The 12,918-nt window shown below is 39.3% G+C and overlaps 1 protein-coding gene across 3 annotated transcripts in view; it reads right to left on the reverse strand.

The window, feature by feature from the left end:
- The window catches only part of pms1 (PMS1 homolog 1, mismatch repair system component), a 108,387-nt gene that overhangs the window by 13,093 nt on the left and 82,376 nt on the right, over nt 1-12,918 (reverse strand). The window contains exon 10 of one of the 3 annotated variants that reach the window (XM_063051997.1): nt 3,843-3,998. The exons of the other annotated variants lie outside the window; for them this stretch is intronic. Coding sequence (XP_062908067.1) covers nt 3,935-3,998 — 64 coding nt within the window. The 3' untranslated portion in view covers nt 3,843-3,934. Of the gene's footprint in view, nt 1-3,842; nt 3,999-12,918 lie in introns of those variants that run through there. 3 annotated transcript variants of the gene reach the window in all.

The raw sequence follows: 12,918 nt of genomic DNA on the forward strand, positions 1-12,918 counted from the left end.
AACAATATGATTTGACGATATGAGTCAGCTACACCTTTCCTCATTCCCTGTCACACCCACTGTTGAACTTGAACGCACGTGAGGTCATCACCCACGCGAGGTCATCACTGTCCCAAGATGTGCAAAGGAATGGGTCCGTGACCCATTTGTGAATGTCCCCGGTGAATCATCCATGTCAGCGCGGGAAAAAGATCAACTCCTCGAGCTTGCAAATGACAGCGGGCTGAAAAGTATGTTTGATATAACATCTCTGCCGGCATTCTGGATCAAAGTCAAGACTGAATATCCTCAGATAGCCACGAAAGCACTGAAAACGTTGCTTCCATTTCCAACATCATATCGCTGTGAAGCGGAATTTTCTGCAATGAATGCAACGAAAACTAATTTGTGGAATAGACAGGACATAAGGAACCACCTTCACTATCTCCCATCACCCCTCGATGGGACAGTCTTGTTGCAGGAAAACAAGCCCAGGGCTCCCACTGATTCAGCGATATTGGTGTGTTGCAATGATTCTATATGTTCGTATGAGGAAAAAATACGCTGTGTGTTTAATATCCAAACGTTACTTAAATTGTTATGATGCTATTGACTTATAAGTGACTTATAACTGACATCGCCATATTCATGCGAGGAAAATAGGCACTGTGTGTTTAATATTAAATTTGTTAGTTAAACCCTTTTAGAAACGAAATTAAGTGTATTAACCACTTATAAACGACTTATAGTTGATTTATCACCTATATTCCGGTTGTGTTTAACAGGGACCCCCCCCACGGTCAGCCGGTCCGCAAGAATATTGTCAATATTAAACTGGTCCGCGGTGCAAAAAAGGGTGGGGACCCCTGTTTTAATGAACTAAAAGAAAACACTAAATTAAAACTCTATCTGATTCAGGATGCATTCTTCGCAATAGATCCAAAAATATACACATTTTAAAATCACATCTTTGCATTATTTACTGTTGAAAAAAATACTCACATAGCTGGCATTTCAACATGTTAAGCTCACTTTTTATAAGGAGGTTTGACTCTCAGGAACATGTCTGTGCCAACCGTGATGCCAATTTAAACTAATCCCATCTGCCCGTGCATGTACTGTATCTAAGTATTAAGAAGAATGGCTTTTCCCCTACTTTGTGTTATGAGATGAACCTCGTTCATAAAATGCCTAAAATGGGACTCTCCATTTTATACATGTAAAGAAATTTGCTTTCACTGTAAAGCTCAAGAACAATTTTAAAATGTGTTCCTGTTTCTAGTGCAGGGAGAAAAGAAACAATAACTTGCATCTCTGCAATTACTTAAAAATAAAGTAACAATTTCCAACATGCTTTAAAAAAGTATAATCAAATATCCAACTTGCTTAAGCAAGTATAATCAAAAGGCTGATAATAATATAATACCTCTCCCTGTAAGCCAAGAATCAATGCAAAATACAGTTTTTAATGACAAACGTTTTACTGCTATTTTCACAGAGCTAAGATAATAGAATGAAAACATTATCTGGCTTTATTGCAATGAGGGGATACCTGGATTACTATGTATATCTTTATTGATGAAACAGGAAATAGATATCTTTCAGTTTGCCATTTAAAGTAAAAAATATTCATATGATTATAATTACAAGCTGCTCCATTAGTAGCTGTATCTTCTTTGCATGTTAAAAATTTTCTTTTACAACAATGATAAACTTCGATTTTGGTAAATTCTGCTGTTCTTCTACCACTAAGTATTCACATTCTCCAATCAATACACTGAACCTGAAGAGAACACTTGCCAAAAAATCCACAAACGCTGGCTAATGATGTTTACAGCTGGAATTCATTAACCTGGCATAAAATTTAGCATCTATATTGTAAATTAAAAATATACAACACCATTACATGGCAAATTTAATCATAAGACATTATCTCTCATATTAAGGAAATATCTTAATGTGAATTATATATTACTGTTTCCTGTTAAGCATTGACAGATACTAACATTTGAATATTCAGTCAATTAGCTTAAAATTGAGAAATATGGACCTTTTATTCAACAGTTGTAACTAATTATGATTTACCCTACTCACATATGGTGCCTTTATTCTGTTCAACCTATTGAATCTAAGTGGGTTCCTGGGACAAGCAATAAATCATATTCAAGAAGTAGAGGAGAGACTGCCTCAACAATAACTATTGAGATAGAAACCATCTGCTACCTGTACAGCTGGAGGGGAAAAATCTCTTCAACAGAAACATAATCCTTTAACAGAGTTACAGCCTTGACCTGACCACTGAGTTATGTACTGTTACCAATTAAAAACTCTGCTTCTTTTTGGATTATGCAAGTCTTTGGTGTGGTCACCTCTAGGCCTTTTACTAATTATCCTCCAAACCCCCATTCATTTTCTTCCACCAGAGGTACAGCTCAAGGTACAACAGAATCCATCTACAATCACCATGATAAGGTAACATTTGGCACAGTAGGATTCAATAATTAAGATTGCACTAAGTGCTTCAAAGGAACCATGATCACTTTACTTATGCACCAGGTTATCTACCTTCCTCTTCAATAGCTCAAAGAAAACAAAGCAAAAGATTTTACATGACATACAGTACTTGTTTAATGGAGAAGAATTACATTTAATAAGGAAGGAGAGAATGAGTTGATTTTAGAAAACTTAAGGTCAATGAGATATCAAAAGGTAGCCAATGTAGCAGTAAACCAGATACTCTGGCTTGTGTGACCTTTTGCTCATCAGTCATAGTCTGTAATGCAGCCAACGTCCTGGTAATTCTCCTCTGCACCCTCTCTAAAGGCTTCCACATCCTTCCTATAATGAGATGACCAAAACTTTACACAATACTCCAAGTGTGGTCTAACCAAAATTTTATAGAGCTGCAACATTACTTCGTAGCTCTTGAAGGCCAACACACCATGCACCTTCTTAATCACCCCATCAACTTGTGCAGCAACTTTAAAGGACCTCAAGATCTCTCTGTTCCTCCACACTTCTCCAGACTGAACTCCATTTACCACTTCTTAGGATTTGAATCCTATCAATTGGCGAGTGCTGTATTACATGGAGGGAAGGACGATAGGCTGATGAGGAGGGGGAAGTGCATTTTCTGATCATTGAATGGATTCGCCCAACTCGGGTTATGACATCAGCCTCTTCCTTTCGAATTACCTCTCCCAACCTCCCCCGTGTGAAAACCAGAACAAAGAGCACACCAATCTCCTGTTACATACAGAAATCCGGTAGCCTAGCAGAGGAAGAGTTCTCAACAGGGTATTTGAACTGAATGGTGAATTGCAGGAATATTTTTAAGAAAATAGTGGGCCAGATTTTGCTGAGTGCTTTGAAGATGAAGAATGGCTGCAGAAACTAGCCTACTTAGCAGATATTTTTCATCATATGAACCAGTTGAACAAGTCTGTGTAAGGCCCTGGAGAAAATGCTTTAACTTCAAGTAACAAGATTCTTGGATTTAAAAGCAAATTGAATCTTTGGAAAAATCATGTTGCAAAAGGAAATCTTGAAATATTTCCACTGCTGCTTGGGCTTGAGAGTGAGAAAGGATATCAGAAAATCTCCAGTCTTATTGAAAACCACCTGGAAGAATTGTAGAACAAAATTGAACACTATTTTTCCTCCCTTTCAACACAAGAGTATGACTAGGTGAGGGACCCCTTCTCTGAATCTTCTGCTCAGGCTCAGAACTTGACTTTGAGAGAAGAGGAAGATCTTGATGAGCTGCACTCTGATCATGCACTCAAGATGAGATTTACTGACCTGCCCCAGGACACGTTCTGGATTTCTGAGAAAGAAGAGTATCCTGCCATTCACTGGAAAGCACTGAACATTTTGCTGCAGTTTTTAACTTCTTACATGTACGAGCAAGCTTTTTCTTGTTTAACAAGCATCAAGAGCAAGGACAGAAATTGTCTTATTTCAGTTGAAGGTGAAATCCGTGTGTGTTGATCTGAAGTTCAATGCAGAATTGAGTACTTCTGCAGCAAAAAAAAACAAGCACAGGTTTCACTTGCTAGGCCTATATTTGAGCTTGATAATGTCACTTAGAAAATCTTTTTTCAAAGTCTTGTATAAAATTGTGACTTAGGCTATATTCATATTCATATTGCTCTGGCTTATGGTTTTTAGTAACTTTATTATTCAACATTGTCAATAAATTTTCATGTTGTAAATAACATTAATTAAAATCAATTTACAACCTTAATTCAAATTAAATCCACCGAGCCTACCTTCAGAAAAATTAAATCCTATTTTGGCTTAAACCTGTTATTCAACAAAAATTTATTATGTTTACCTTATTTTTAAAACTTATAAAAGGGAAAGAGAGAGATTAATTTCAAGGTAAGCTAAGCTTAACTACCTGCTTTTCTTCCAAGAAATGTTGGCTAAAAATTCATTCTCTACTCAAAAGAACACTGATAATTATTTTTGGATTATTATAGCGACAACTTACTGATCACGCTAACGTACCACGAGGTGTCGATATAATAATTTTTACACAGTTGTTCTCTGCGTCCTGAGAATTATTTCAAGGGTTCCTCCAGGGCAAAAAGGTTGAGAAAGGCTGCTCTACACTATCCACAACACCACTAACCTTTGAGTCTTTGCAAATTTACTAACCCACCCTTCCACTTCCCCATTTGTTATTTATAAAAATCACGAAGAGGAAGAGTCCCAGAGCAGATTCCAGTGGAACCCAACCAAGCTTCAGGCGAAATACTCTCCATCTATTACCAACTCTCTGCCTTCTGTAGGCAAGGCAATTCTAAATCCATGCAGCTAAGTTTCCTGGATCTCATGCCTCCTGGTTTTCTGAATGAGCTACTTTGGGGAAACTTGGTGAACACCTTACTGAAATCCATATACACTACATCCACTGTTCTGCCTTCTTCAATTTGTTTTGTGACTTCCTCAAATAATTCAATCAGGCTTATGAGGCACGACCTGCCCCTCATAAAGCCATGCTGACAATCCCTAATCAGACAATGCTTCTCCAAATGCTTATAAATTGTGTCTCTAAGAATCCTCTCCAATAGTTTATCCACCACTCTGTAAAACTCACCTCGTCTATAATTCCCAGGATTATCCCCATTACCTTCCTTGAACAAAGGGATAACATTTGCCACTCTCCAGACTTCTGGTACTACTCCTTTAGCCAGTGAGGATGCAAAGATCATTGCCAAAGGTACAGTAATCACTTCCCGTAGTAACCTGAGGTATGTGCCTTCTAGCCCTGGGGACTTATCTACCCTAATGTTTTCCAAATGTTCCAGCACATCCTCTTTTTTAATATCAACATGTTCCAGCCTGTTTCTAGGCTGTCCACACATTTGTCAAGGTCTCTATCACTGGTGAATACTGAAGCGAAGTATTCATTAAGGACCTCCCCTACGTCCTCTGACTCCAGGTACGTTTCCACTTTTATGCCTGTTCGGTCCTACCCTCACTCTAGTTATCCTCCTGTTCTTCTTATACCTGAAAAACACCTTGGGGATTTCCTTAATCCTACTTGCCAAGACCTTCTTATGTCCGCTTCTAGCTCAACTTTCTTAAGATCCTTCTGGCTACCTTATATCTGATCCTTGCATCCTAAACATCAAGTATGTTTCCTTCTCCCTCTTGAATAGATATCCTACTTAGGTATTGGTGCGTGGCCAAGTGGTTAAGGTGTAGGACTAGTGATTCTGAAGGTCGCGTGTTCAAGTCTCAGCTGAGGCAGCGTGTTGTGTTCTTGAGCAAGGCACTTCACCACACATTGCTCCTGCACGTTTATAGCCCAGCGGTGGCAGTTGGTGCAGTATGGACGAGACAAGACTATTATCAACCATGGTTCCTTCACCCTACTCCCTTTCCCTGCCTCAATGGGACAAACCTCTCTAGAAACCCATGCAACTCCGGAACATCTCAGATTCAATTCTAGATCCACACTGAGATTCACAATTTAAACAAGTATTTGATCATTAATCACTGTCTCCAAGCGAAGGAAAATTTCTTGATGTAGCCAAATGACCTCCTACCACAGAAAAGTCAACAGACACCTTTTCTTGCAATGTGTTGCCAACTCAGCACAGTAAAGGATTTTTCCACTTACACACAGGATAGGCTCAACTGACTTACTTGAGGGAGATCTGTAAAATAGCTAACTGTGTGGAATATAGACACAAAGCTTCTTCACTAATACATTTTATACATAATAGTCAGGGAACACTAAAATGCATATCTAATCAGGAAGATAAACATTACTATAAATTATTGTTTTAAATTTACAAAATATTTGCCATTTGCTTCAATTGATTGACTAAATTCAAGGAGGAGGAGAAGATGGCGGCGCGACGCAGTGCACGCGGCCACTTCGGTGGTGATGTCTGTTACTTGTCAAGTAGGGGACTGTGCACAATTCTGATTTGACGGAGACAGACGTGAGAGTACGGAGGAACATCTGGAGAAACTTCTGAAATGTCCCCTTCGCTGCTGCAGTTATTGTGTGGTCCAGAATCTCCGGAGGAGAAGGCCCTGAATCCTCGGCTTTGCTTGTTTCGGCAGCCGGGCGAGGTCAAAGGCGCTCGGCAGAGGATGGCGCTCCGGAGGCTGTATCGGAAAGGCTCGAAGTTTTCAGATGGATGGACTCAGTGTCGGCTGTGGTCGGGTGCTTCCAATGCATTGGCAGTTGTCGTGCCTGGAGGTTTATGGCAGGGAGTTTCTCCCTTTGCCGCCTGCTATTGGGGACTCGGGAGTCGATCGACTCAGGACTTCCAGACTTTTTTTTTAACCGTGCCCATGGTCTGTTTTTCTCAAATTATGGTATTGTATTACACTGCTGTAACTATATGTTATAATTATGTGGTTCTGTCAGCGTTAGTCTTTGGTTTGTCCTGTTTTTCTGTGATATCACTCTGGAGGAACATTGTATCATTTCTTAATGCATGCATGTCTAAATGACAATAAACGAGGACTGAGTGTTCTCATAATCTAAAAAAAAATTCCCTATAGTATCTCTCATTCCACTTCAGCTGGCTGTCAACAACCACACCTAATTTCTTGACCAAAGGGACCAGTAAGTAGCAGGTGAAATATGTGTGGGCAAAATTCCTTCTCTCAGTATCACAGAATATGGCAAAAAAAAAACTCTTAGAAAGAAAACAGGACTTTACTGGGCAACGAATGGTCTTGCATGAATGCGACAACGGAATCATACCAATCCTTGCACTCAATGACACTTTCCCCTATTAACATCATATCCCTTCATTCTTTCGTGACCAAAATTATATTGATCAGTTATAAAAAGGGGTCAACTTATGCTTGCTCCAATTGTACTGGTCCCACTGCAGGCAAGCATATTCTGAAAGAATTAAAGATTAACTCTGGAACCTTAGTCTTTATGGCTCAACAGCGCAGCTTCCCATTAAGCTACAAGGGTGATCTGATTTTGGATCCTTAAAGCCAAATCCAGCATCTGAGCATTCTCAAATTTTGCATGTCTTTCACTTCCATTTTTTCCACTATAATTTTCTCAGTTCCTTAGTTTATTGGTGTTATTGGTTGAATCACAGTGCCCATCCAGGTGATTACAGCTATAAAACCAAATCCCATTTTCTAGCTCTTGCTTCACTGCCTTGCAGGTTACTGTGACTCAAATGTGAGGATTCTACACCTTCTCAGGCACTAAAATTCTAATCCCCACCAGACTGCAGTGAAAAATAAATATTCTACTTCTTCTCTTTCTCTCTCTAAAGTGGCTGCAGTAATAGAACATAAAGTGTATTTGAGTTGCAATAGATTTTATTCTTATTTAAAATTAACAAGCAAATTGCTGTCAAGAAGGCAACTCAATACCTTCTTTTCAAATACAATTAGGGATGGACAATAAATGCTAGTCTTGGCTGAGACATCTACATGAAGGAAACAAAATGCTTGGCTTCACGATTTATCCTGCCACAAAATGTGGCATTAAGAAGAACATAAATAATAACATCTCCTGTTGAGGGTGTTGTGTCTCCAAAGGACAACAGATTATACTCAACATTTGCTCAAAAGCCCTTAAAGTTTATAATCACTTCATTATAAAGAAGCATGCTTGAAGGGGAAAAGTGAAAGGCAAATGAAAAACTAAAACAATTTGTTGCTGTGTATTAAGCATTCATAAGCACAAGCAGCTGCTCTTGATAAAAGAATTTTTTGGAAATTCTCCAGTCCATGTATAATTGACATTAAAGAGGGAAACATGGTTGACAATGCAACAATGGAATAAATGGGGTACCCATTGCCTTTTAAAGAACAAAGAATTGAAATATCAAACAAATGTTACAAAGATCTACAAATTTGTTTTTATTCTTGGAAAGAGAACAATATTGGTAAAGTTCTATTTATATTGTCTGCAAAAATCCAGAATTATATTTTATATGATGTACTTCTTCCAACCAAACTTAATAAAAAGCTAATATATAGATAGCCCCTTCTTTCTGAAGAAAACCTAACAGATAACATATCCCAAAAATATTTCAGAACATTTTTTTATTTATTCTATAAAGTGCCAAAGTTGTTAGTGCTCTGAAAACCCCTAACTATACTGCAGAATGATTCTTCAACACTTAATTATGAATTCAGTGAACATACACTCAGTGGCCATTTTATTAGGTACAGGAGGTACCTAATACAGGAGTATTTGTTTATTTATTTATTGAGATACAGCACAGAATAGGCTCAGCTGCATTTCAAAATGCACTGCCCATCAGTCCCCTGACGTAATCCTAGCCTAAACGTGGGACAATTTACAACGACCAATTAACCTACCAACCAGTATGTCTTTGGACTGTGGGAGGAAACCGAGGTCTTTTGCTGCTGTAGCCCATCCACTTAAAGGTTCTACATGTTCTGTGTTCAGAGATGCTCTTCTGCACACCACTGCTGTAATGCGTGGTTATTTGAATTAATGTCCCCTTCCTGTCAGCTTGAACCAGTCTGGCCATTCTCCTCTGACCTCTCTCATTAGCAAGGCGTTTTCACCCACAGAACTCTCACTCACTGTATTTTTTTTTGTTATTCGCACCATTCTCTATAACTTTAGAGACAAAATCCCAGGAGATCAGCAGTTTGTGAAATACTCACACCACCCCGTCTAGCATCAACAATCATTCCATGGTCAAAGTCACTTAAATCACATTTCCTCGCCATTCTGATGGTTAATCTGAAAAACTAAACTACTTGACATGCGTGCAATATTTTATGTATTGAATTGCTGCTACATGATTAGCTAATTAAATATTTGCATTAATGAACATTGTATACAGGTGTGCAGAATAAAGTGGCCACAGAGTGTATACGCAGTGAATTAAAGCTGGTAAATGCAATTACGATTTATAAGATGGCCATGATCTTACTGAATAACAGAGCAGGAACAACGGGCTCAATGGTTTACTCCCACATCCATTCCTTATACACGATTCCTAAATCCAGGGAGCTTATTCAGGACCCAGGCTGTAAAACTAGGGGACAAGCTCTCCTCTACAATCACTCAGCACCGGTGCCCTACAAGGCTGTGTACTCAGCCCCCTGCTGTACTCACTGTACACCCATGATTGTGTAGCCAAGTTTCCATCAAACTCAGTATATAAGTTTGCTGATGACACAACAATTCTAGGCCATATCTCGGGTAATGATGAGTTTGAGTACAGAGAGGAAATTAAGAACTTGGTGGCGTGGTGCGAAGACAATAACCTATCCCTCAACGTCAGCAAGATGAAGGAATTGGTTGTTGACTTCAGAAGGAGTAGCGGACCGCACGACCCAATTTACATCGGTGGTGCACAAGTGGAATAGGTCAAAAGCTTTAAGTTCCTTGGGGTCAATATCACAAATGACCTGACTTGGTCCAACCAAGCAGAGTTCACTGCCAAGAAGGCCCACCAGCGCCTTTACTTCCTGAGAAAACTAAAGAAATTTAGCCTGTCCCCTAAAACCCTCACTAATTTTTATAGATGCACCGCAGAAAGCATTCTTCTAGGGTGCATCACAACCTGGTATGCAAGTTGTCCTGTCCAAGACCGAAAGAAGCTGCAGAAGATCATGAACACGGTGCAGCACATCACACAAACCAATCTTCCGTCCGTGGACTCACTTTACACCACACGCCATCGGAGCAGTGCTGCCAGGATAATCAAGGACACGACCCACCCAGCCAACACACTTTTCATCCCTCTTCCCTCTGGGAGAAGGCTCAGGAGCTTGAAGACTCGTACGGCCAGATTTGGGAACAGCTTCTTTCCAACTGTGATAAGACTGCTGAACGGATCCTGACCTGGATCTGGACCGTACCCTCCAAATACCCGGACCTGCCTCTCGGTTTTTTTGCACTACCTTACTTCCCATTTTTCTATTTTCTATTTATGATTTATAATTTAAATTGTTAATATTTACTAATTTTAACTATTTTTAATATTTGTAATCCAGGGAGTGGGAAGCGCAGAATCAAATATTGCTGTGATGATTGTACGTTCTAGTACCAATTGTTTGGCGACAATAAAGTATGAAGTATAAGAACAACATTTAGACTCTCATCATCAGCCAGTCCTGCCAAAGGGTTTTGGCCCAAAACGTCGACTGTACTCTTTTCCATAGATGCTGCCTGGCCTGCTGAGTTCCTCCAGCATTTTCTGTGTGTTGCTTGGATATCCAGCACCTTCAGATTTTCAGCAGGGAAAATTTTTCATTACTACTTGTTGATGTTCACTTGTACAAAGATTTAGTAAGAGTGAAAGAGAAACAAATGTTTATAGGAGTGCTAGGACTTGCCATTCTGATACCTGTAAGTCCAAGGTTTCTCAGATTGCTAGCCCCCTTCTTAACTAGCTCCAGCAGTCTTGTCATGAAACCTTGATGCTTTTGCCTCAGACCTGTTAGGACTGAATCCTGATGTTTCTGCCTTTCGATGTTTTCAGTTTTACAGATGAGGACAGGGCAAGGCAGGCAGAAGCAAAACAGCAAGTAAGTTGGAAAAGGCAAAACAGCAGGAAAGAAACAGAAAAAGAACGCTTGAGAGAGAAAAATACAAGTGTTAGAATAGTAAATACGGAGAAAGATGAGAAGGGATAGAAATGGCATAGATTAAAAAATTGAGAATTGAAGACAGTATTTACCTTCTAAATCAAGCAAAGTTTGCTTTCTGATTGTATCAGATGTATCGTACCCACTACTCCAAACAATTACAGCAGACAGCTGGAATATTCAGCCCAACAAATCATTGCCAGTTTTTGTGCTCCACACAAGTCTGCCCCTTACCTTGTAAAAATTATCATTATCTTGATGAGTTTGCTATTTCCAACTGAAAATGTAACAGATGTAATCAGTGAAGGGTCTGCTTTGAAGAAGTAGGATTTAGCTTTATTTTATATTCTGGCTGATAGTTTTTATCCCCAGTCACAGAAAGCAATTTTTGATTGCCATTTGTTCAGTAAATTGTAAACATGGTTACTTCTCACACTTCCCTTCCCCCAGTTTCTGTTTCTGAAAAGCACCAAGTATTGTGTCATGGTAAAATAACTTCACGGGTCAGAAGCCCAGTGAGAATGAAGAACAATCAGTGAATGACATCAGGAATAGCAGCATAATAGACATTTAACTGAAGGGTAGCAGAAAATTATTTGCATGATCTAATGTGACAAGGGATTATGTTTCAGAAAATATGTGGTGAGTAGATAATATGTCATAAACATAGTATAATAATCAAAAGCATCTATAAGTATTCAGGTTTACAAAATTGGTCACATTTAGGTGCTTTAATTAAAATGTAATTCCACATAGTTACAAAAGGGTGCCTGCAAACCAAATGATTGAAAGCCATCTTGTGGCAAACAACAGTATTGCAAACTTTTGCCATTCACAATTCACCGAAATGTGTTTACTCGGAGCTAGAAAAGCAGCAAAGATCAGAAATGAGCAAGTGGTTGAGATGCCAGCAGAGTACAGCAGCTACAGATCCAAATTCGCCGCAGAGAGCATGAAGAGCTAACAATATTTTCCTGTGTGTGGATGAATCTTCCTTCCACAGGAATTCTCTATGGTGTCTTGCGAACGTTATAAATCACCCGAAACATTGAGAAGTATTTAGTACCCAGCAGTGCAGCAACCTATCCCAATTCATTATAAAAATGGCCAGATCCATACTGTATCTCAGAACAAGGTGTACTTTTGGGATGCAAGGATGAGAAGTAAAACCATAAGACACAGAAGCAGAATTAGACCATTCGGCCCATTGAGTCCGCTTCATCATTCTATCATGGCTGATTTATTTTCCCTCTCAACCCCACTTTCCTGCCTTCCCTCCCGTAACCCTTCATGTCCTTACGAATCAAGAACCTATCAATCTCTGTTTTAAATACCTAATTTGGCCTTCACAGATTCACCATCCTCTAACAAATGAAATTCCTTCTCATCTGTTTTAAAGGAATGTATTTCTATTCTGAAGCTGTGCCCTCTGGTCCTAGACTCTCCCCACTATTGAAAGCATTCTTTCCAAGTACACACTATATTTGGTAGGTTTCAACAAAATCCTCCCTCATTCTTCTGAACTCCAGTGAGCACAGGCTCAGGGCCATCAAATGCTCCTCATACATTAACTCTTTCATTCCCAGGATCATTCTTGTAAACCTCCTCTGGACCTTCACTAATGCCAACACATCCTTTCTTTGATAAGGGGCCCAAAACTACTCACGATACTCCTGATGTGGTCTGTCAGGATAATTGGAATTAAGGTGAGAAATATATCCCCTCCTTTTCCAGTATACAAATCTTTTGACTGGTAATATTTATGGATTTAGATGCCTATCTCTTCACCCTTCAGAGTAATTACTGAGGCAGATCCATGGCTTTTGGGAGGTGGGTGAGATCACACACACAATGCCT

Source organism: Mobula hypostoma, chromosome 6 (genome assembly GCF_963921235.1).
Source record: "Mobula hypostoma chromosome 6, sMobHyp1.1, whole genome shotgun sequence".
NCBI lineage: Eukaryota > Metazoa > Chordata > Chondrichthyes > Myliobatiformes > Myliobatidae > Mobula > Mobula hypostoma.